General features: G+C 43.0%; 1 protein-coding gene across 2 annotated transcripts in view; it reads right to left on the bottom strand.

The window, feature by feature from the left end:
* Nucleotides 1-647: 647 nt before the first annotated feature.
* The window catches only part of pafah1b1a (platelet-activating factor acetylhydrolase 1b, regulatory subunit 1a), a 29,713-nt gene continuing 7,209 nt past the window's right edge, over nt 648-23,151 (bottom strand). For both annotated transcript variants that reach the window (XM_072392517.1, XM_072392518.1), the window contains exons 3-11: nt 13,424-13,508; nt 10,952-11,026; nt 10,506-10,712; nt 7,174-7,342; nt 5,979-6,081; nt 5,621-5,849; nt 4,751-4,852; nt 4,468-4,624; nt 648-3,929 (exon numbers count right to left, since the gene is read on the bottom strand). In XM_072392517.1, the coding sequence (XP_072248618.1) occupies nt 3,856-3,929; nt 4,468-4,624; nt 4,751-4,852; nt 5,621-5,849; nt 5,979-6,081; nt 7,174-7,342; nt 10,506-10,712; nt 10,952-11,026; nt 13,424-13,508 (1,201 nt within the window). In that variant the 3' untranslated portion in view covers nt 648-3,855. The remainder of the gene's footprint in view (nt 3,930-4,467; nt 4,625-4,750; nt 4,853-5,620; nt 5,850-5,978; nt 6,082-7,173; nt 7,343-10,505; nt 10,713-10,951; nt 11,027-13,423; nt 13,509-23,151) is intronic.

Genomic DNA, 23,151 nt, shown 5'->3' on the forward strand with positions numbered 1-23,151 from the left:
CTTCCTGGACGCCTTTGACGTCACTGCCCCACGCCGATGCGCGTTGACGTAATCAAACCGCTTTACGAACTTAAAAAAAATAAAGCATTAGGTTTTCACTTTTTCAAATATTTTTCGTCGTAAGAATTTTTCTGTATTTTGTATAATTAACCAAATTTATTTTCAAACTGACTTATGACAATAATTAGTCCGTTTTCGTGGATACATTTAGTTTTTCGTACCACATTTAATATTTGCAGTTTAGTTTGAGCTGTTCTCAGCTTTCCTGTACCCACAGTTTCTTTTTAACCTCTTACAGGGTTGAAGAATGTGCTCATGCTGTGAGCCCAATGAGGAAAAGCAATGCCCCTGAATTTAATCTGTTTGTTAAAGTGGGAATTTATGAGCATCTATGGAAATACTTTCTTTTGTTTAGCCTTTTGCAACTTTCTACATCTTTAACTCTGAGGTCCTGAGGAAAGTCCTTGGATCATATCAGTTCACAGTAACTCTCCTGATAGATTGTTTGAAACGGTGACTTCAATAAACCTTTTTCAGGGTAATCATTACAGAAATATTGGTCATTCTAAAAGACCCATAAACTTGAACTTTAAACACACTTTTGCTGTTACAAACAACTCCAAACAAACGAGCAGAACACGCAGATGCTGATTTTCTTCTTTTATTATATCGCAAACAATAATGACATCCAGGTATATTGTTAAACAGTTTGCTGTGTGAAGAGTGAGACCATAGTGGCGAAACATCACAAGCTCTCCTGTGGGAGCTTGTTTTGCAGTCTGAAGCCCTCGGATGTGGTTCACAGGCAGCTTTTAGAGGACAGAGGGGCTCGGGGTCGGGGAAAATGACCTACAGACAGCCGTGGCCTGCCTGTCGGTCCCTTCGACCGACGGACCACAGCAGCACAGGGATTGCTTGGGACCTGCGAATGGCAAAAAGGGGAATTTCTTCCAAAACTTGCATAAGACAGCAGCAGCTGTGTTTTAGAGGTTTCTTTTCCTTCTTCCTTTTTTCAATTATTTTTACCACTGATTATTAAAAAATAAACAGAACACACATCATCCTGACCTCGTTAACCCTCTTCCTCGAGGGTAATAGTTTGGAATTTACATGTTATGGGCTGGCATGTCATAGCGTGATCCTGAGACGACTCTTCTCATGTTCACAGGTCAGTCAGCGTTTGACCAACAAAGACGCTGACTTTGAGATAAACCAGATTGTACGGACAAATGTCTCCATTTTTGGCTTCAGCTAGAACATTTAACACACTGGCATTCTTCATTAGCCGTGCCAAATTGAACTACAAAATGAACCGCTTCTCTCCTCACCCCAAAGCCTTTGCCTCGGACGTTTAGACAGAGAGAACAGCTTGGAGAGGAAAAAAAAAAAAAAAAAAGAGAGAGACCTTTCTAAGTGGGCACACGTCAAAAGGAGACATCGGTAAAATTCCCTGAAAGAGAGGATTTCTCTTTTGGGGCATCCTAGTCTGCCACAATCCCATTGCATTTACAAAAGAAGGAGGCTGTCAAACCTCCTTCAAATAGCATCACACACAACATATCAGCCTCTCTGCAAACCAAACAACAGAGCTGTCTGAACTCCACAAGCCAGCCAGCGACCAAAGACGCTGTCGTGTAAAAAGAAAAGAAAGAAAAAAGCAGTTTTGGATACACACTTGCTCGCTTTTTTGTCTGCAAGAGAGGATCGATACAGAACTCATCCAACTCTCACCAAAAAAAAGGCATAGAAGCACATTTCCCACGTTTTTAATCCAGACTTTCTAGACGCAAACCAATGAGTCTGATACGAAGGCTTTGAGTTTTTAGAAGAATGCGTTCCGACAGCTCTGTCTCTGGATGCAGGTTTACATGCAGCAGTGCTACATCAACAGGTCACGTTAGGCTCACAGTAGCCACTAGCAAGAGCTTGAGCAGCAGATCACCACATCCAGTACACACAGGAAGGAGGAAAACTTGGCAAAGAAGCTAAGATAAGAAGTTAAGCAGTGGAATTCTTCATTAGCTGACAACTGCATTGGAATGAGAAGGCTAATCAGAAATGATAAGTTTATGCTTTTTTATCAACATCATTAAACGTTTACGTTATCTCTGATCGCCATTAAACGACCAAAGCTTCAGTGAAAACAGGGATGTGCAAGATTCATGAAGCACCTTGTCAACTACAGTCAGAGGCAAGATGTTTCATCAGTATTTGTCCTGCAGGGGAAGGAACGGTCGTTTGTACGCTGGAGTCTGCGTTTTACAGTCGCAGCTCCGCAGAGTTGGGAGGCTGAACGACTGAGGAGAGCCACCCGGCAGACAAGTGTGCGGTGGTGTGTGTGTGTGTGGGGTTAATCTGCAAAGATCCTCCGTTTACGGCGAGGAGCTCTCATCAGACGCCTACAGCAGAGCACCTGGCACGTCTGCAGCTAGCTTCTCCTCATTGGATCTCATCCGGTTCATTCTGTAGTGCGATAATACAAAACCGCCAAATTCAATAATAACAGGCTAAATGTACAGGTTCTATTTCTTTTCTTTTTCTTTTTTTTTTTTACAGAAAAGGGCATTTTTCCTCAAAAACCGTTTTTATTCTGCAGAACGTACTCAGAAATAAGAGATCTTTGCACATCCCAGAAACAAAACCCGGAGGGCTCACTTCGACTCCTCGTCTTGCCTTTAAGTTTCTCTTCAGTAGCTTCATTTCAAGCGAGTCTTTTGTGGGGTTTTTTTTTTGCTTTCAGCGGCGCCGTGGGACCACCGAGCATCCTCAAACCCCAGATTTCCTGTGCTCACACGTCTGCCGTAGCCGAGCGGTGAGGGACGTGGAGTGGACAGATCATCCAGCTCAGAAACGAGTCTAACATGAGAGGTCACAGGAAATCATCTCCTGAAGCGAGCCACACCCACGTCTAAAGCACTCGGGCTGCTCACCGACAGTCAAACTTACCTGCTCGCCACGCCGGGCTTCTTGGAAAAAGCTGAGCGCAGATGCTCACAAAGCCACTTATATTTAAAGAGATAATTTATCTTCCACCTAGGAAGTTGTTCATGTGCCGCCATGGCAAGAGTACAAAGCCGCTCAAGCCCCCCGGGTCAAAGGACAACAGTTTGAAACATTCGTATATACAGCCATTAAAATATTACCTAGTTCCACATGAAGAGAAATGGTATGCACACTTGAGAAGTGATGTTATAAAGCTACAGATTATCTCAATAACAAAGCCCCACAGACATCTCATCGCATCACATCTGCTTTTCTGGCCTTATTTCTCAAACGCGTCACCGAGCTCGGCACCGACAGACTTACGACAGTGAAGGAGAGGAATAACAGAGAAGAAGAAAAGAAGAAAAACTAAATAAAAAAATAGACAAAATAAATCTTACACATAAAGACACTGTCATTTCTTAAATTATCGTTTTTTTAGTGCCCTAACGTTTTACACCCCGTCAAAAACATCTGCCTTCTGTTGGTCGGTAAGGCTGCGTGACAGACGCTCAGCCCCGTGTTAAACCTATGGTACTTCTAGACAACGTTATGTAAATTTACAGTATACAATTTTGGATTACCATGCAAGAATACTTTTTTTTTGTGTAACATTTAATAGCTCATCTACATCCAGGAATAATTTACACAGAAGGACAAAATTTATTGGACCAGAGAGCGCGATGGGTAAATAACCAGGGTGGTGGTGAGTGCAGCCGGAGGAGGCGGAGATGTGCGGGGGGGAGGTTTAGGTTGGATGACGGGGGTGAGGGAGGTGGGATGAAAGGGAGGGTGGGATGGCAGGAGGGGGTGTGGGATCCAGAGGAGAGCCTGGGTGATCAAGGTGGTGGTCCAGTCCTCCCAAGGTCAAAATCAGCGACACTCCCACACTTTTACTGTTTGATCTACGCTCCCGGTGACCACAAAGGGAGCAGCCTTGTGGAAATCTGCAAAACAGATAAAAGACCATCACATCAAAGGAAAAAAGATTAGAAGAATCAAGTTCTCAAGGTCACGTGACATTTGTCTTAAAGGATTACTGATGCTGGGCATGTGCGGTGGTCTCCACCTGAGTTACAAAGAGCCCCGCCTCCACTGACAGTAACTGTGTGGCTCTGATGGCTCCATCAGCACCCAGGAAAAAGGACCGACTACATCAACAATTTTGAAACAATTTGACACTAAAAACGCAACTTTGCAGATGGCATTACACACGCAGATGTCCTCTTCCTGTGCTAGAGAAAGCTAATGATGACACGTCACCGATTCGGTAAGATTAAGACGGACAGCAGAGAGCGCGCTCTCAGCGTTGTCCAACACCTCTGATAACAAACTGATCTGCAGAGGAGCTGCTGTAACGAAGAGAGGCGAGATGGGGAAGTCCTCGTGTGCGTCTACCTCTTCTAATACCAGCGACCCTCAGGACACCTTCTGCTAAAGCTGCACCTCAGGAGTCCAGCTGGTCAAACAACAACGAGGACTTACCCAGAGAGGTAACAAAGTGTTCGTGGGCACCCAGGGTTTTCATGCAGCGCTTGTTCTTGTAGTCCCAGATCCTTAGGGTCTTGTCATCTGCACAGGACACAATGAACTTGCCCCCAGGGTGGAAGAGAATCCCACGCACCCAGTTGTCATGTCCAACCTGTGAAGACATGAGCCGCTGTTACATGAGCAACCCGATTCGTCCAATACCCCCCACCCCCGATTGACAAATGAATAAAAAAAAAAAGCCTCCATAAGTGCTGCTGACGTGAGCGCTGGTCCTCACCAGTGTCATAAGGCACATGCCAGTGCTAACGTCCCACATCTTGATGGTTTTGTCTCTGGAACCAGACAGCAGGAACGGACCTGGCTTACCACTCTTCTTGCTCTGATGAAACAAAGAAGGAAACAACAACAACAACGTCAGTAATGTCTGTAATTCAACATTTGTCCTTTGTGCAACTTTAGGCTCAGACCACATCGCATTCATCAGGAAAAGAAGCCTTTTTCTATTAAACGTGGCAGAATAAGCTCCCGTTTAAACCCCATCGCTCCATTTAACCTGAAGTTCAGCTCAGTGAGAAACAAAAACAGCAGCGAACACGAGTTAGACTGCAACGACTGCTGAGAGGGAGAGAAATAGTTCAATCTGTCAAGGCTACAATTGGACACGTCGGAGATCACAAGGCATGATGGGGGCCGTGTGGTTACTCGGCCTGCGTATGCACGCACCTTCCTCATTTCGAGCGGCTTGCTTCACGTGGCCATCAGCCTGAGCAGCGACGCTTCAAACGCACGGACATCGGAACACGCCCTTCATCATCTGATAGTGTCAGAATTCACCACCATGTCTTGGGACACGGCCATGAGTTTCCCCCGTTAGGTGCGCTTTTACACGAGGATGCCCGCGGGCTCCGTCAGCACGCTTTGTGAGTGACTGACGGCGCATGGCTCCCGATTACCATCAGGGATCGTCTTGTTCGTTACAGAGCCTTGCGAATGTGTTTTGAGCTGCACCAATTTGTCACAGCTGACAGTTAATTATCAGACTTTAACTGATCTCATACAGCTCCACTGTGTTCGCCACCAGATAAAAGTTTTCCAAACCAACGTCAAACGCACTGAACAGAACCCGTAGATGCACCCGGCCCTTTACCTCGGAGCCTGTGGCGTCTAAGATGGTGGGATAGGCGCTCTCTGGTGCCCACGAGATGCACTCCACCACGTGTTCATGCTCCCGCAGCTCAGCCTTGCATTCTTTGGAGGCCACGACCCACACGCGGACGGTCTGGTCATTGGAGCAGCTGGCCAACAGTGTGCCGTCCTGGTTGGGTCGCACCATACGGACCCACTCCCTGTGGCCTGTGAAGGTCTTCACACAGTATCTAACACACCAAAAACATATCAGACTGTCAGAGTGGATGTAATGAGGGAAAACACAACGTTGTGCTTGAAGTAATAAAAAAAAAAAAAAAAAAAAAAAAAAACACTGTGGCTTTGGCGTTTATTCATACCCAGTTGCCACCTCCCACATTTTCATGGTTTTGTCCCTGGAGGCAGAAACGATGTGATCACCGTTGGGCATGATGGCTACAGATGAAACATTGTGGTCATGTCCTGCAAAAACAGAGAACAAAAACATCTCAGTAAGCTCAGGACCATGAGCAAAACTAACCAACAAAACATTTCAAGCTGGTGTGAAATGGAATTCAAGCCTTTCAGATGACACCCACATGATCCATTAAAATCGCTGCTCTTTTACTTTCACCTCCAGAATCAGTCACAATTTTAACGTCTCCAACACACGACGGTGCAAAGACGATGGGTTTGGTCATAATTAGCCAATTAAATGACTAGCCGGGCAGCCAATTTGCTAGTGCTCCTCTTGTTCCGTGGAGAATAAGAAATGCCTAATTACCAAGACACTGGGCCATATTTAAACTGCTAAAAAGACAAAGACAACAGTGAGCACGCTCTGAAAGGCGAGCTCAACCGTGTGCGTGTGTCTGTGCACTTCCACATGCCACGAGGTTGTAATAATAGGTGACAGCTACACAGTAACGTGCGATCTGGTGCCGAAGAGGATAATTAAACTGCTGTCCAAATCAGCACTAATCTACCCCACCAGTTGGCCATGAGGGCTTTTTTATTTGTCTCTTCAAGATGTGAGAAAGGAGTCACGGATTAAAAAAAAAAAAAAAAAAAAAGGAGGAAAGGTTAAGCAGCTGAATTAGAAGTGAGATTTAAAGAAAATGAGGGATGGAGGAGAAAAATGGTAGAGAACAAGACTCAACACCAGGCTCAGTCTGACTGGTTTAAGTCAGTGCATGAGCCAACACTCTCACACCTCCACCTCACCCAAAAAAAGGTGTGTCTGCTTGCACAGAATTTGCAACTCTAGCTCTTCACAGGCGCACATTAACAGCCACGAGTCGAGCTTTGAGTCGAAAAATAACGTAAAGCAGAAGGGTTTGAGGGAACTGCCATCATTTATTTAGCAGTAAAAGTCTAAAAGCGTGTTTAAGGACCGTTTCGGTGATCATTAAATGTAATTTAGGCTCTGAAGACGGTGTGTTGGAGCTGCTCTTCAGTGTCAGTGAGCTGGAGCTTCATTGAACGGGGACAACAAACGGCGTTTGAACCACCTGAGCAGTCACTGTGAGCACGCTCACATACAGCACACAGCTAAAGGCTGCACCACCCTCTTACCGTGCATGGTCCTGATGCACTCAAAGCCTTGGAAGTCCCACAGTTTGATAGTCATGTCTGCAGAGCAGGATGCAAGCAGCTTGCCGGTCTGGTCGAATGAGATGTCCTGCACGGAGTCTGTGTGGCCTTTCAGTGTGCGCTCAAAGTCTCCCGTCTCATAGTCCCACACCTGAAGAACAAAGCATATTCTGTCGTCATCTTCATATCAAACTGCACCCCTTTTCTGAAGCCCACATCATTCTGAGCCGAGCAGTCCGACGACGAGAAGAAGGGAAACATCGAGCTTGTCCCGACAAAGACAAACAAGATCCTTTACAGTTCACCCACAATCATTGTTTTGTGGTAATTAGACAACCTTTGTATTTTCAACTTCAACATGTGCGATAAGTTACAGCTCTTAATGCTGATTGTTGCTATGGTTACGACTGATAAAAGCCAGCAGACAGTTTAGAGTGCCGAGTGTGGCTCTGCCAGTTGGAGGGAAGACAGTAGTAAGCCATGAAAAGCTGTTGAGTCTGTGCTTTGAGCAGACAGACGGTTTGTCACGGAGGGATAAACCCTCCTTGGCCCCTCTCTTGGGGTGAGGGGATTTTGGGCAGATTGTGACAGGAGACCTCAACCCTCACCTCCCCCCATCCTTGAAGTGCCTTCGCCGTGCTCCAAAGGAAGCTACAGATGGTCATGAGGTACAAGTGCAGGGGGAGAATATGTCTGTATATGTCAGCTTCATCAGGGAGGACACTTTACATTATTCATTAGCAGCATCTGAAGCTCATAAAATGCATGGACTTGTAACTCAACACTGACATTCTGCAGGCAGTCACAGAAAAACTAAGTTAAATCTTTTGTTTCCCCTTCATCTTTGTCATTTTAAAGGCTCAAACTTTGCATGCGTTATGAAGTGAACACCGAGTCCAAGACATGTCTTACAGCTCCACACCCAGGAACCGACGATTTACTTTGGACATGCAAACTAACTCTCCATTTTCTATAAATTATTCTAAGCACAAAATGGAAAAACTGACACTGATGCAGTGACAGTTCAGCTATGCCTCCCACTGTGTAGCTATGGACCCTTTTGTCAGTTTAAACAAAATAATAATAAATGTCTGTTGACTTTGCCGTTCAAAACCGTTCTCCGCTTTGAAATGAAGATTTCTGGTTACGGACCCTTCAGTTCCCCCTTTTCTGTTGATTGGCTTTTAATTAGTCAATTTGATGACAAAGAAGGTTAAGCAAGGATTTGGTTGAGTCACAGAGAGCCTGTAAACATCCTGCATTCTTTAAAAGACAGGACAAATATCAGGAGGACTCATGAAAAGGGGAGAACCTGCTGCAAAGTCTTTTCACTGCTGGACATTTTTACTGTTAAAGTGGAGCAGGTAACGGACGCATGATCAGTTCTTATGAGCTGACTCATGACTATATCTATGAGGCACATTGTTAGCCATCTCAAAACAATTGTTGCTACAGTAGCAACACATTAGCTTGTGGGCAGTTTGATCTGCAGGCCCTCCACATGCTGAAGTGTCCTTGGGCAAGACAAAGAACCCCAAACTGTCTCCAATATACTCATCAGTGTCTTATTATAGAGATAAAAGTGAAACTATAAAGAATAAGAAGAGCTGGATGAGTGCTGACGAATGAATGAGCTGCTCATTGTTGAGGGCCTTGTAGAAACTAAACACGGTTAAAAGCACATGTGGATCACGACTGAGACGACCTCTCATATACAGATAACACACACACACACACGTCAAAGAGACAGTTACACTTTTACAGCTCGACAGTAATTACTTTAACAAATCAGCTGATACCAACACTGCGCAGGGAAAACAACCTCTGCAGCTCTCCGTCCTTTCTGTGGTGCATTATGACGCAAAGCAAACACAAGCATGGATGAGACTGAGGTGGGTTTACAGGTTGTTATGAGTCGACCAATAACCCAAAAGCTCTCCTGGCTGGAACCAATTACTTTCAAAAGTCACACAACCCCAAACAAAAGAGCTAATTATTTCTTCTAGACTGTTTTTGTAGCATCACACAAACAAGAAACAACGTGTTTCATAGTCTTGGATAAGCTTGGATAAAAACAGTCAATTTAGCTGTTCCTTCCTCTTTTATGTCTCTACGCTAAGCTGAGCATCTACTGGTTCCTGGTTCCTAGACAAGAGCATATTAACAGACACTTAAGTCCGATTATCTGGCTAGGCAGCCTAAATGGTGATAATGATCCTCAATGAAAGCAGACAAGCTTCTTACTCTGTGCCCATGTGTGAAGAGCACAAGGTCTACCTGGAGAAAAGTAGGACAGAGAGGGAGTCGGGCCGGGCTACAGAGAGATGAATCAACCAGGAAAAGATGAGCATAAAAGCAGGGCTGAATTGTTCATTTTGAACCTAGGCCTGGCTGCTCCTCTGGGATGTACAGCTGCTGGTGGGCTGTCCCAGTGGGACAAATAAGTAAACGCTTTAAGTCGAAGATAGATGGGGGCGGATGCTGAGAGGAAAAGGCAGACTCTGCCAAAAATGTGGAGAGGATCCCCTGCTGTGTGGGTGTAGCTGACGAGGACATGTACCAGTGTCTGTTATTGCCTCATGAATAAAATATACTTAACAAATAGCTCAGCAGAGTATTGGCATTGTGCAGGGAAACAGTGGAGAGATGCTGCTGCAAAAATAGCCCCAAGGCAGACCAGTTTATATGTGTAATCCAGGGCGTATCTGAAGGAGACTTAGAGGGAAGTAGAGCATAAAAGGAAAAACAAACCAGCAGCAAGATCAATTAACATTCAACACTGACCAAATTATATGTGGGCTAGATCAGATGGCTCTAAATTATAAAGACCTCTGTGTATCTTAATCCTGAATCCTGTTGTCATGCCAACGCATGATTCTATACGATCAGCTTAAACTAAACCATGGGCATCTTAAGGCGTATCCCAGGAAGCCCCAAAAGAGACAAATGTTTGATATCATGGAGACATTCTAGATTAAGTGTGAGCGTTTCACTGAACTGTCAGGTTTGTGCAAATATGTGAAACAGACGGCACTGACTCCCCTCAAAGCATCCATCCACAGAAGGCTCACACCCATCTATTAACCATCAGTGTCTTTACCAACATATTTTAAGCTCCAGGTGGTGTAATAAGAAACTTCTTGTACAGATGTTACAAAGTTATGTAGAAAAACAGATCAGGGTTATTGGATTATTGACACCTTCAACCAAAGGACAAACTTATCAGAGAAAGAACCACAACTCTCAGTAAGAGATGGTTTGAAAACCCTCAAAAAGCAGCTCAAAGCCCATCTTTACCCTCCAGCAACACTGACCTTTATTGTTGCATCCTCCGAAGCGGACACCATGACACTGAAGACCGGGTGGAAGATGACGCGTGTGACTGGACTGCGGTGGCCACTCAGCGAGTATCTTTCTGGTGGGCGTGGGATCCACTCTTTGGGGTCACGCTTCTGACTTACGGGCCCACCCAAGGTGATCTCTTCTTTAGCTTCATTCAGTTTGGATTCAAGCTCCATCACCTGTCCGTGTGTACGAGGTTACAGGTTGGTAAACTATACAAATATGTAGATGATTACACAAAGGGAGGGATGACGGGGTCAAACCATAAAAGTTTAAAAATGTTTCACTTTATATGGTTCAACTCTGTTCATTTACAGTCAGGTCGCTGCTTTTTCAGCATCAACAGCAGTAATGTCACGAACCATTCACAAGACTTTAATCCCCACAAGCATTCTTTGAACAGGAGAAACCCACAAACCTTCTTTTGTAATCTGATGACTGAGGTCCATTTCTTTTCCAAAAGACCAGCATACTTTTTATCCAATTCTTCATTCTGTGGAGAAAGGAGGGGATATCAGGACAGAGGAAGCCAATCAAAGTGGTGGGCTCAGCAATAATTAGTGGGGCCTGTAGGATGGGGGCCAGCTGGGGTGGCATGTTGAGGTCTTTGGCTATAGTAAGAATGAACAGGGATTTATTTACACACACCCCTCACAGTCCAAGGCTGGCTGCCAGAGACTGTCAACCTACTGTACAATACACACACCCCCACAAAGGCATGAAAACTACACATACATCCTCGTCCTAATCCTTCTCACTCAAGCTAATCTCCTGCAGAAAGGCTTAGGCAGCTTACCACCACACAGCCGGTACTGGAGGCAGCGGTGGAAGTTAACTTGTGGCAGTCCTGGCAGACACAAGCTTGATTCCACCTGCAGGCTCATACTTGGAGCTGGCCGCTACCCTTTACATAACGAACAAGGCACAAACAGCCCACTACTGATACCAAGGAAAGCAATACAGAAACAGGTTTCTCTTTACTTTCATGATCAAATATGAACGTCCAGCTCAATATTTACCCGCTTTGCTCTACTCTCTCACATTTAGATTATTATTGTTTAAGGTAAATAAGAAAAACTTCAAAGATGAAACGCAAAAGAAAAATATTTCTAGCATTTTTGTTCAAAATGCTCAAATTATGACTGAACTATGTCAAATGGCCAATTAAAATCAAATTTAGGTACAATTTTATTAGGTCTCCATCCCTGATGAGCAGGAAACTCTGCGAGGACATGTGGAGCCGATTGTGAGCTTAGCTCTACAATCAATAAAACAGTTCCCGAGCCACCACGTCCATGCCTTGAGGACCCCGACCCCCCCACCAGCAAAGAAAGCATCAAAATCCCACACCGACAGACAGCCACGGGTATCAGTGAGGGGGAAAATTAGCGTTGTGTTTCCATTTCACAGCTACTTCCTCAGCCCCAGCTGGAAAACAAAGAAGATACCCTTGAGGTGTGAAGAGTTTCAGGCAGTACCGATGCATATATCAAACACCTCTTAATGATAAGAGATGTTTCCTTCGACTAACATCTATTGTGTTTTTAAAAAAAGAAAGAAAGAACAAAAACAGGACATAGATAGTCCTGTTAAATTGACAAGGACACAGTGCACTGCAGAGAAATGGATGAGAAAGAAAAACATTGACAGAGATCAGGAAACCCAGTTTGGACAAGTATGCAATCGTCTAATCTGCCATCTGCCGGGACGCCAACACAAACAAAGACACACACAACCACACGTGCCAGACTTTGCGCAGTCTGCCAACCTATTGGCTGTGGATAATGTGCACATATGTGTGTTTGAGTGTGCATGCAGGTATGTGAATAAAGTAAGAAAAAAAAATAAATAAGTATAGCATGACTTCTATTAATTATTCCCACCAGTTTAAAGAGCCTGGCAACCTTAAAGTGCTACTTAAGTAGGCACAAAAGGTCAAGGTGAAGAGCATTTCATTCATCTAGACAGAAGGAGAATCAGTAATGAATGTCCAACAATGAGGCCTTCGGAAAATGGAGCCAAAATCCACTTTGTTGTTCTGCGAGGTCCTATTAAGACGTGCATGTGAGTGCTAAAACCCAACAGGGTGCACCGATCCCTCTGTGCCATTCATCCATTATTCAGCCTGCTTCCAAAGGGCTGCCGCATGGAGAGCGACAGGAAGACTCGGAGGTTGGGTGTCTGGGTGTCACATGAAGGCGAGGTGAAAAAACAGAGTACTATGAGAGGGGAGGAACAGCAAGTAAGCTCAAGAGAAGCCTCCATAAAAAATAAAAAACCCTGAAATAATTATCTGTCAATGAGAAGTGGCGCTTCTCAAATGTTTGCTGCACATGACAGCCAAAAACATGTTTTACCCCAAATTGAAGGCAGCTGTGTTCATTATTCTGTTTTCCTTACTGTCTGCCTGCTGGGGTGGGCCAAAAACCACCTTATGGATAAACAATGTATAAACAATCCAATTCAACAGCACTGCAAAGTCTTCATTGTGACCGTTCGGTTAAAAATCAACTTCTCACTGTGTAAAACAGTAAAACAAGCATTGCAACCGTAACCATGGACAATACTGAGTAAGTGACATGTAAGGAATATGGTTCAAAGGCTTCCTCACACATATCTACTCAAGTATTGTAGGAACAGATAAGTACAACAATGACAGTAAGGACAATGAAATATTTCCAGGTAAATAAAAGCTTCTCCAAAGCTCAGTTCGTAAAACCATGCAGAGCCCCTCCCCCCTGACCCAATCAGATAAGGTGCAGGTGCTCCTGGTCACAGCGAGGAGCATGTTGACTAAAATGAGAAATCAAGTGGAAATCAAGACATACTGTTTGTACAAATTGGCCTGATTGGCTGGGCGGATGTATGCATCAACCCTTAATCTACTCACATTATCTAATTCAGCCTCCTTCTTGAAGGTGGAATATGCTTCTTCATATCCATTGGAACGTAGGTAATCGGCTATCGCTCGATTTCTGAAAGAGACAAAGAGGAACCATAATTACTTCTTTTGATTAGCAGACAAGATAGCGGTTAAAGTGCCATGAGAAACGATGTGCTTAATGGACATGCATTGAAAAGAATAAAACAAAGACTAAAAATGAGCATGTTCAGGAAAGGTGCCAGACAAAGATGTAAAATGAACACGCTTTTCGCACAGTCACACTGTTATCACACCATACAATAAAAATGCTTTGCATGCATAAATTCAGTCCAACGCTTGGCACCATCTATAACAACAAACCTTTCCTGCTCTCACTCACACACACTCACGCACACACACCTCCACCCATCTGACACAAATTGAGAGCACATCTGTCTCGCTTCTATAACGAGCTCTTGTTGCTGTGGGCAAATAATGGGAGTGGACGACTCCCCGTGGTGTAGATATGGGGAAAAATGAGAACCAGTGTACGTCCAACCATCACCTACTTAAAACACACAAATAAAGGCAGATAAATCATGGGACAGACAGAATAATCTCTGTGAACCTGGAAAGCTTTTGGCCACCGATACTGTGGTGCGTCTCCTTTTCAGGCTCGGGTTTACAGAATAGCACGAGCAGATATTCAGAGATACTCGGCTTGTCTTTTCAGACAGCCAACACAAAGGTAGGGACATTAGCAGCGGTAAGAAGCAGTCTGACTATTTCAAATATGTAAAGATAGATGAGCAGATAAGGCAGACAATAGAACGGTCAGGCAGAGCTGAGAGCCAAAGAGGGGAAGCTGCCTTCACTCTTCCCGTTTTTGTCTCCCGAGCTGCCACCTATAACACACACACACACACACACACAAACACGCACACACACAAACACACACACACACACACACACACACAGGTCTGGTTTACGACTGCAGAATCAGCAGCAGTTCAATTTACCAACAGTTATTAATGAGGTTCAAGTCACAAAGTCTCAACATTTCAGGCTTTTATTTTCTATCTAATTAGTTTCTCATGAGGATGCAGAAAAGTGAATTATTTATTGTAGCGCTTCTTTTTATTCCCCCAACCAAGACATTCCACATGTTTCATGTGCTGTGGTAATTCTACTAATGTAAAATACTTTATGTTCACCATCAACTCTGAGCTCATTAATAAAACAAAATTAATGAAGGATGATTAGTGTTGCTGGAGAACATCTAACCAAATAAATTAATTTTGAAAAGCCAAATGCATTCTGATAATAACTTGACTTGTCAATTTAATTTTGTAATGCATTCAACTTTGTTCCCAAAACCATCAAACACACACACATACCGATACCAGCTTGATGTGATTTGAGACGTTCATAAAGATCAGACTCAAAGCAGGGATGTTGTTTTAGACTACAGCCAAATGCATTTTTTCTATTCTTGGGTTTTTCACAGCATGCTGCATTTTGATTTAGGAAAAATAAATAAATTAAAATAAGAATACTACTGCAAACATGGTCCACAACACCAGAAACATTTGATTGACCATGTATTCAATATCTGGTTCTGGATCAGTACATTAGCAGGTTACAGCATGCAAACGGTCAGAAACAATGTGGACAAACTTACACATAATCTTACGATCAAAAAACAGGGTCTGCAGGGTCGAGTTTATCATTACCACACTGATTAAACTTAAGCATTTATTTTCTCTCTTTATGTATCACAACACCAGGGAAAATATACTGCAGCCTTTTTTTTTAATGCGTAATTTATAAATGTGTAATTAAAAATAAAGTTTCTGTGATATTCGATCGTTTCTTCTGTCGGTTGCACCTTCAGTTTCACATTGAAAAATAATAAATGAGGTCAGACACTGAATTTCAGATTGGCCGATAGAAATATTCTCTCCCTCTTACACCAACGATATTTTATGGGCCTCCTGTGTTCTTGCACACCATTAAAACCAGAAGCTGCCAGACAAGCTGTCAGGCAGGCAATGCTTTGAGGTGCCAATATGAAGGGGGTGGGGGGGCACAATCTGTCAGCCCAGCCTGTGCCCCCTGTGCCCTCTCAGAGAGTATTTAGAAGAAAACCCCCCCTTCTTCCTCTGAGCACCTGAATCCTCAAGACAACAGGAGCGGGCCTTATTACAGCTCAAGGTTAGCACGAGGTTATCTACTCCTTTGACAGCCCGCTGCAGGTCTTGAAACACAGTGAGGAGGGCCGAGGTGTGCTGGCATGTCCCAGAAAGTGCACAAACAAATGGAGGAAACTGAAGCACAGAGGAAGCCTTGATGTGGCTGTAGTGTGTGCTTGAAAGCTGATGCGTTTCCACCACCATCAACAAGAAAGTTGACCAGACTATAAAATATTACAGAGACAAGCATTGTACTCGATGTGAGGTGCATAACCAATCTTCTAGATCATTTTATAAGTAAGCTACACAGGGCTGTGTGTCTAGGTAGATTCTGGGAAATCATTTAGTGTTTTCACACCGTCTAACAGCCCATATACACAACTATGTGAGATACACATGTCAACGAAACAGGTGCACAAAAATCAAGGCTGTTTACACCTCAACATAAAAGCTAAAAGCAGCACAAAGTAAAAGAGTTACAGTACTGAGGACTCGACCCGTTCCTTACACTGGATGTGTCAGACGAGGCATAAATCACCATGCAGTTTTCCAAGGACAAGAGAACAAGAGAAGAAAAAGACTCAGGTGTTGACTAACGGCAACAGAAGAAGAGAAAACCAGCTGGTTCCCATGGTTACTAGCAGCCTACAGCTAGATGATGTGATCAAGATGGAGAGAAAGAGGGTAGGGGTGAGTGCGTGGACAGAGGACGGGTGGAGAAGAAAAGGAACAAAAGGAACATGCTCTCTCTGCATCATGAACTATTACAGTCCAAATAACACGCCAAACCCGCAACATCTGTTAAAAGGGCAAGTAATCTCATGTCTGCGAGTCTCATGTGGGTGACATCAGTGTTGTGATCCATTAGATCTCTGGTACAGATGTGTTCCTGTGTGCTTTATAAAAGCTTCAAGTGAGAAAGGAAAGCGGTGACTCAAAAAGAGACACAGATGAGATGGACAGAAGCGTGATCTCATCCTTCTTAGAAGACAGTGAGTCAGCTATCAGCATGTCAGCTCCTCAATGGTTCCTGCTCTGTGATCGCACACTTTCACAGAAGAAACACGCTCTCAACCTCTTAACAGACCGCCGTACATTCTGTCGACTGTCTCCATGCCATTTAACAAAACATGCAACCACGTCAAAACTGGTTTATTGTTTTATAATCTATTACGTCCAATCAGTATGGCTATTATAACACTTGTGTTAAATTCTGAATAATTATCGGTTGGATGCCACATTAGCAAAAGCATGTCCTGATAAGATAACGTTTCAAATAAAGTTCTTTATTTCAGTGTTAAAAGCATCCAATGATTCAATGTCAAAGTGCCAACTGACAGTTCAAAAAGCATTGCACAGATAAACAGGAGATTACTCACATTATCGTTTTATTACAGAGTTATTGACGAATCAACAGAGCACAAAAATCAACAAAAGCCATTTTGTTACGACACCACTTACGATACATTCAACAAAAGCGTGGGCTACACAGCTGCCAGACCACATCATTTCCTTTACAATATATCAAGGAACACAAGGAACATTGTAACCAGACGATTTATGTATGGGCCTGTTCAGGAAGCCAATTAATGTTTAACAGAAAGTAGCTCAACTCTACAGACTCTGAAGAGTCCCATGACGCAGGTTAAAATTCCCCTTCTTATGGATTATTTAATGAGTCTATGTTTTTCTTCGAGCAGACAGCGTAAACCTTCTCCGTGCTCAGTCTGACAACTATACAACTCCATCTCAGAGAGGGAACGTGGGGCTTGAGATTTACTAGCAGCTCCATTATGCTCCAAAAAGGTTTCAGGTTTGTCTGTAGGATGATGACCAGCGTGTTGTGATGCAACCACCACCTCTGCTCGGTGCACTTAATCAAGCAGCAAAACCACTATTTTCTGGTATGGGACAGATGAAAGTTACTTTCTTCACTTCCAGACTAAAATTGAGTCAATTTCCACCATATATGAGGTTTGTGCGAACAGAAAAATACCCTCAATTCTCTACATTTTCCTTCTGAGCTCTGTCGTGTGATGGGTAGAACGGTGAAACTCCTTCACAAACCGAACATCTCTGCACACTTCACTCATTTCATGAGCTTGCCAGAAAGAACAAACCCGATAGAAAGGTGGCAGTATGCAAAATGAGAACCACGTTAGCCATTTTCACCCTCAGCTAACATCTGAAACCCAAAGAAACACAGCTACCTCGACTAATGCCGACAACGATACTCATTGCACACCAGCCCCTTCCAGAACCTGAACCTTTATGCAACTTTTTTTTGCAATAAAGTGAAATGTGAAATGAGAAATGTGGCCTCTTGAGCCAGATTTGATAACCCCGATTTCAGTCGGTCTAATGCGTACACATTTAATTTCAAAAGTCTAATGATATGCATATCGTTAGCACATGGATTCACACCTCTATCGAACAAAAAAATTTTTAAAAATTTAAAAAAAACTGATTAATTGGCACATCGACACCACTCCAACTTCATCTTACACTCGCTTTTATGAAAAATAAATCAGTGCTGGTGCTTAAATATTCAGTGTGAAACCAACCAAGCAAATCAGATGCAGCATTAAGAAAACTAGGCTAATAGATTATGTACCAACCAGCTGATACCTCCGAGGAGAACTTAATAGAAACTAAAATCATATGACAGGATCGCCGAGCTGCGCAGTTACAAATAGATCTCTGTGAGAAGCAATGACCATTGTGACATTTTTCATGTTTGACTGATGCCAAAAAGCGGCCTTTGTTACTGAGACATAAATCGTGTCACCTGAGGACAGTCGCCACACAATCAGATATTTCTTTGAAGAAGAAAGAAGTAGAAATGCCCGTCCACTTTTCACGTGAAACAGGCAAGTAGCAGTAGAAAAAACAGTAAGTCTGCCTTCGCACATGTTCAAATCACTCCAGAGGAGTGATTAAGCTAAAAGAAAACTTCAAAGGGGAACAAAACCAGAGACATTGTAAGAGGGATTCAGAAAAAACAAACGGTCCTGCCATCACCGACTTTTTACCAAGTCTGGGCTTAACACAACATTCACTATTCTTCATTACGAAGCCTGCATGTGTATGTTCAGGAATGAGCATGAAAAACACACCAAAATAAACAACACACACTCTTCTTCACTACAGGGTGTGTGGCATATAAACAGCTTCTGTCACATGGTGATGAAGGAGCTTTATTGACAAGAGCCAAATCCAAGTGTACCCTCCTTAATCCTGTGAGGCTACCATTAATCAGCCTTTGGTTAACAAAGAAAGAAAGCACATGTGAGACCAGGTTTCAAATCATACATAAAGAAAGAGCTAATTAATTTCGACCAAATTTCTACTGGGATAAGACCACTTTTTTTATCCGTAGTAACATTCGTTTGATTGCAGGCAAAGTGGAAAATGGAGATACAGAACTTCTTGCTTAATAAGTGATAATCATAACAGTGATTTCAGGTTTAAAAGAGAATAAAGCTTGCAGCTTTAGTTCCCCCCCCCAATTCTTGTTCACTGAGAACAAACAAACACATCACATTTTTACTCTAACTGATCAGAGCCATTACAGTTCTGCCACTTAACTGATCAATTAAAAAGGACACATTTCAGCTGGTCTGCAATAAAAACAGGTTTTCAGATACACAAAGACTCACATAAAAAGCAAACAACTGGGAAACCAGTGAGTGGGTGTGAAGAGGAATAAAAGCAGAGTGCAAACAAACAAATAAAAAACAATCAGAAACATATTGGAAACTGAAATATGCAACAGTTCAAGGGTTTTACACTCAGCAGACGGTCTTCTCTTCTGGTTCTTTTTAAATGGGGGACAGTGAATGATTGATATGGCATAATGGTCCAGATAACAGGGACTGCTACCATGCCAGTCCATCTGTGTGTATGTCCTGGGGCAGAATCAGATCTGCACTGCTAAGAGACCTCCTGCAGATGCACTCAGCCATGTTCAGAGCGCTGAGCACCAGCAGAAAGGCTGGGAATAAGACCATACAAGTGTTTGTGTTTTGCTAGCAACAAAGGCCTGTACGCATCCCCAGGACACACCCAAAAAACTTAAGCCATGGTCAGAAAAATGCAAAGAGTACAATTAGATTTTTTTATAGTGTCGAGGAGAATCTTTGGCCTAAATTGACAAATAATTTTAATTGTCAATCCAATCGGAGTCAAAAATGTATGTCCGAAAGACAGAAACTCATGAAGTCCAAACCATGGCCATTTTTTAAAAGATAGACAACAGCATTCAACCCAGCTCTATTTGATAGACCCACTGAACACTTTTGATGCCTATATTGTGTCTGAACAAAATCAATTGTGGATGTCAGGGCAATGTTGGTTTGAGTGGGGGATCCTTCCAGGGGCAAAGGGCGTTAACCCCTCCCAATATCTCTTAATTCACTATTGACTTGTCAGTAATGAACCCAATACCACCCGCTGCAAGCTGTGCAATCACGGTTCAATCATGTTCTTAACCTGTTTTTATCAACCTCCTCTGGGAGAGGAGCTACAACAGGCAGCTTATAACCTGGAGGTTTTTCATTATCATCCGTTATCGTCAAAATAAACAGAGATCACCTCAGAGAGGGCATGACGCATCATGGCATCCTCCTCAAGACAATCTGACAAAAACCCTCTGCTTACTCTTATTATTGCTTATATCGTTGCTGATGAAAGTACAAAGTAGTCACACACTGTGTGGCAAAGAAGTCCTGCTCAGGAAAAATGAATAAATCTGCACTGATAACGTATTTTAACTGTATTGCATCTCTGAATTGTGATCTAATTGTGAGATGCACACACTTCCACACCAGTACAGTAATGAAAGAACTGATTTGGAGTTTCAGTAACTGAATGAAACAGTCTGCCGTCACATTCTGGGGGAAATCCCACATCTGTCTCGTGAACAGCATCAGTCTCCCACAGGTTCACAGGCACCTGCTTTGTGTTATATCCCTTTCTGATTATTCTGTCATGCAATTTCTTGTTTGACAAAATGAAACACGAGTCATTGTGTCAGATAGTATGAATCAATCAGTCAGGTGTTTGAGCAGGTAAACAAAATATCTGCTGTGGAACACTGGGACTGATTAGTGAATATGTAAAGTAGCTTTCACAGCCGCGGTCGTCTCCAAATCACATGAACAATCTCGTTGACTAAGCAACGGTGCCGCTGAGGGGATTTTCTTTGTGCAGCAGACAGAAAGTCCAAAAGCAAAGGCCCATTTGCACAAGGGTGCCTCCAGGTCTTTCAGGGAAGCGGAGAGTTTGTGTTCTTGCATCTATTTTTACAACATGCTGCCAGGGATAAGTCCCCTGACCCTGCAAACAAACACAAATGTGCTTTCATTGGATAAAACAGGCGAAAATAGAGTTATTGTGAGGATGCTGCGCAGACAAGCATCTGACTGTGGTGCTGACAAAATCCAGTTTAGGGGACAGATTATCTTTTCAGGGTATGCTTACTGTATACCCTCTGTCAAAGAGACAGGTCAATAACTTCTGGAAGATAAAAACACACAAGGAAGGATTAAATGTATTATCTTGTTTCTTAATCTGCATGTTTCTGATTTCAAATGTTAAAGAAGGAAAGAATGCACATAACATATGGTCCGATGATGTAAAAATAAAAATAAATAAAAACCCTCCCTGCAGCCATTTAATTGCTTCTGGTGGCTGACATTTAAAAACGTTAAGGACAAGAAAAATTAGCCAATGAAAAATTAGTGTGGCCCAGCTCATCTGTCACAGTTCCCATTCCCCCCTCTGTCAGTTTAAAAATGAGGCACTGGGTTTCCATCAGGCTTCACAAAATGAGACTCCAGTGAGGAAATGAAATCTTAGGAGCACTTTATGGCGGAATCAATGAAGGCGCTGACTGAGCCAAGTGACATCTCCAACGGTTGGAATGCAACAGATGCTTCAGTGTGACTCGAGTGGTCCCACACCAGTTTCCTCTAAGCTATGGGACCAGAGACTTGTGCAACAGAAAAGAAGCTTTGGGGGGGAAGTAAGTGGGGGGGGTCGTCGCTGCTTCCTCTGAATAGCAAATAGCATGAAAGATTAGCATTCCAATGGACATCTCCATACCAACAGACCCTCCCATAGTACCAACCACATTTACACTGCTGGGAACATTGAGAGCCTTGTCATGCTAAGATGCTAACATTCATGCATTTTTAATGACGGTGTCAGATGGGGATGAAAATGACAACAAGATTGTCGGCTCATGTCAACTCAGAGGCAAATCTCTAATCTTTTAAAATGTGTAGTTTTAAATCACTTCTTAAATAAGGTGGGGGGGTTAAAGACTAAAGTGCAGCGAGAGTGGTGCAAAGGTGACTCTGAGCCTCTACGGAGGTCACACTGGGTAAAGTGTGAATACTGAACATTTTCAGGGTTGGGTATTGTAGGCAAAAGATCAGTGAACTAGTGTATTAAGCCTCTGGAAGCTTCAATCAGTCATTGATTCTTCTTGAGGGGTACCAAGAAGTAGAAAATTCTCAATTATCCCATTTAAACTTAATCCAAACAGTCAATGCACGACCTTGGAGCAAAGAGATAAGATGATCTACGACAACGATTGAGGACAAATTTAACAGGTGTTTTATCTTTGTAAGCACTGAAAACATCTCGGTAAAAGACATTTACTCTGAACCTACGAGTCAGTTTGCATCAAGTCATTCACTGAGCTCTTTGATGCAGTAATTTGTACTAATGTCACAGAGCAGCTTCAAGAAACATGAGATTCAGATCAGCAGAAACTCTGTTTGGACTACAGATTAGATTAAGATGTGCTTCGGGATAATATCGGCTGCCACAACATGTCAACAGAAATGTCAGTAAACAGCAGCAGAAGAAGAAGAACTCTTCAGGCACAAACACACAGAAGTGTTAGTCGCAGTTATGAGAAAAAGTTGTTTCCCAGAACAGCTACTCAACTCAAAAAAATTAATTGTTCCCTCTGCTGATTCACTCTAAAGTTTAAAATAGAGAGTGACTTGATTCACTTTCTCATTGGTGATGATTTTATAAATTTTTTAGTCTTATCGTGAAAGCACATTGAACAAGTTTAGATACTATAAACGGTTGGTCAAATCCAAATAATAACCCTGAGAACATCTTAGGTTTGAGAAAAATGCTCTAATATTCTACAAATCGATCAATTAAAGAAGAACAATTATACCCCTTTTCAACCAGTTCACAGGTCCCAGGCACCTTAATGACATGTCTGTGAAATCATTTGGTCAAATTCCTCACAGATCAAGCACAGTAGCCCTCTCTGTACACTGTCTGTAGCTCAGGCGGTCGGTTTTTTCGTGTCTGTCCCTTTAAATGAAAATGAGCTGCTGCGCACTCTGCCCCCCTCTTCCGCCCGACTTCTGCCCAACTGGTAGTAGTTTGTTTTGTTTAGTTTGTTATATAAGTTTTGTTCTTGCACCATTAACAGAGATAAAAAGACGTTTTAACTTGTCGTGAATCTTGGAGGCCTCTCAACGGGGATGGCAGCGGTGCCCTGTCCTGCATGCAGCTGAGGACTGTGTGTTC

Source organism: Leuresthes tenuis, unplaced genomic scaffold, assembly GCF_036924035.1.
Source record: "Leuresthes tenuis unplaced genomic scaffold, fLeuTen1.0.hap1 SCAF_9, whole genome shotgun sequence".
Taxonomy (NCBI): domain Eukaryota; kingdom Metazoa; phylum Chordata; class Actinopteri; order Atheriniformes; family Atherinopsidae; genus Leuresthes; species Leuresthes tenuis.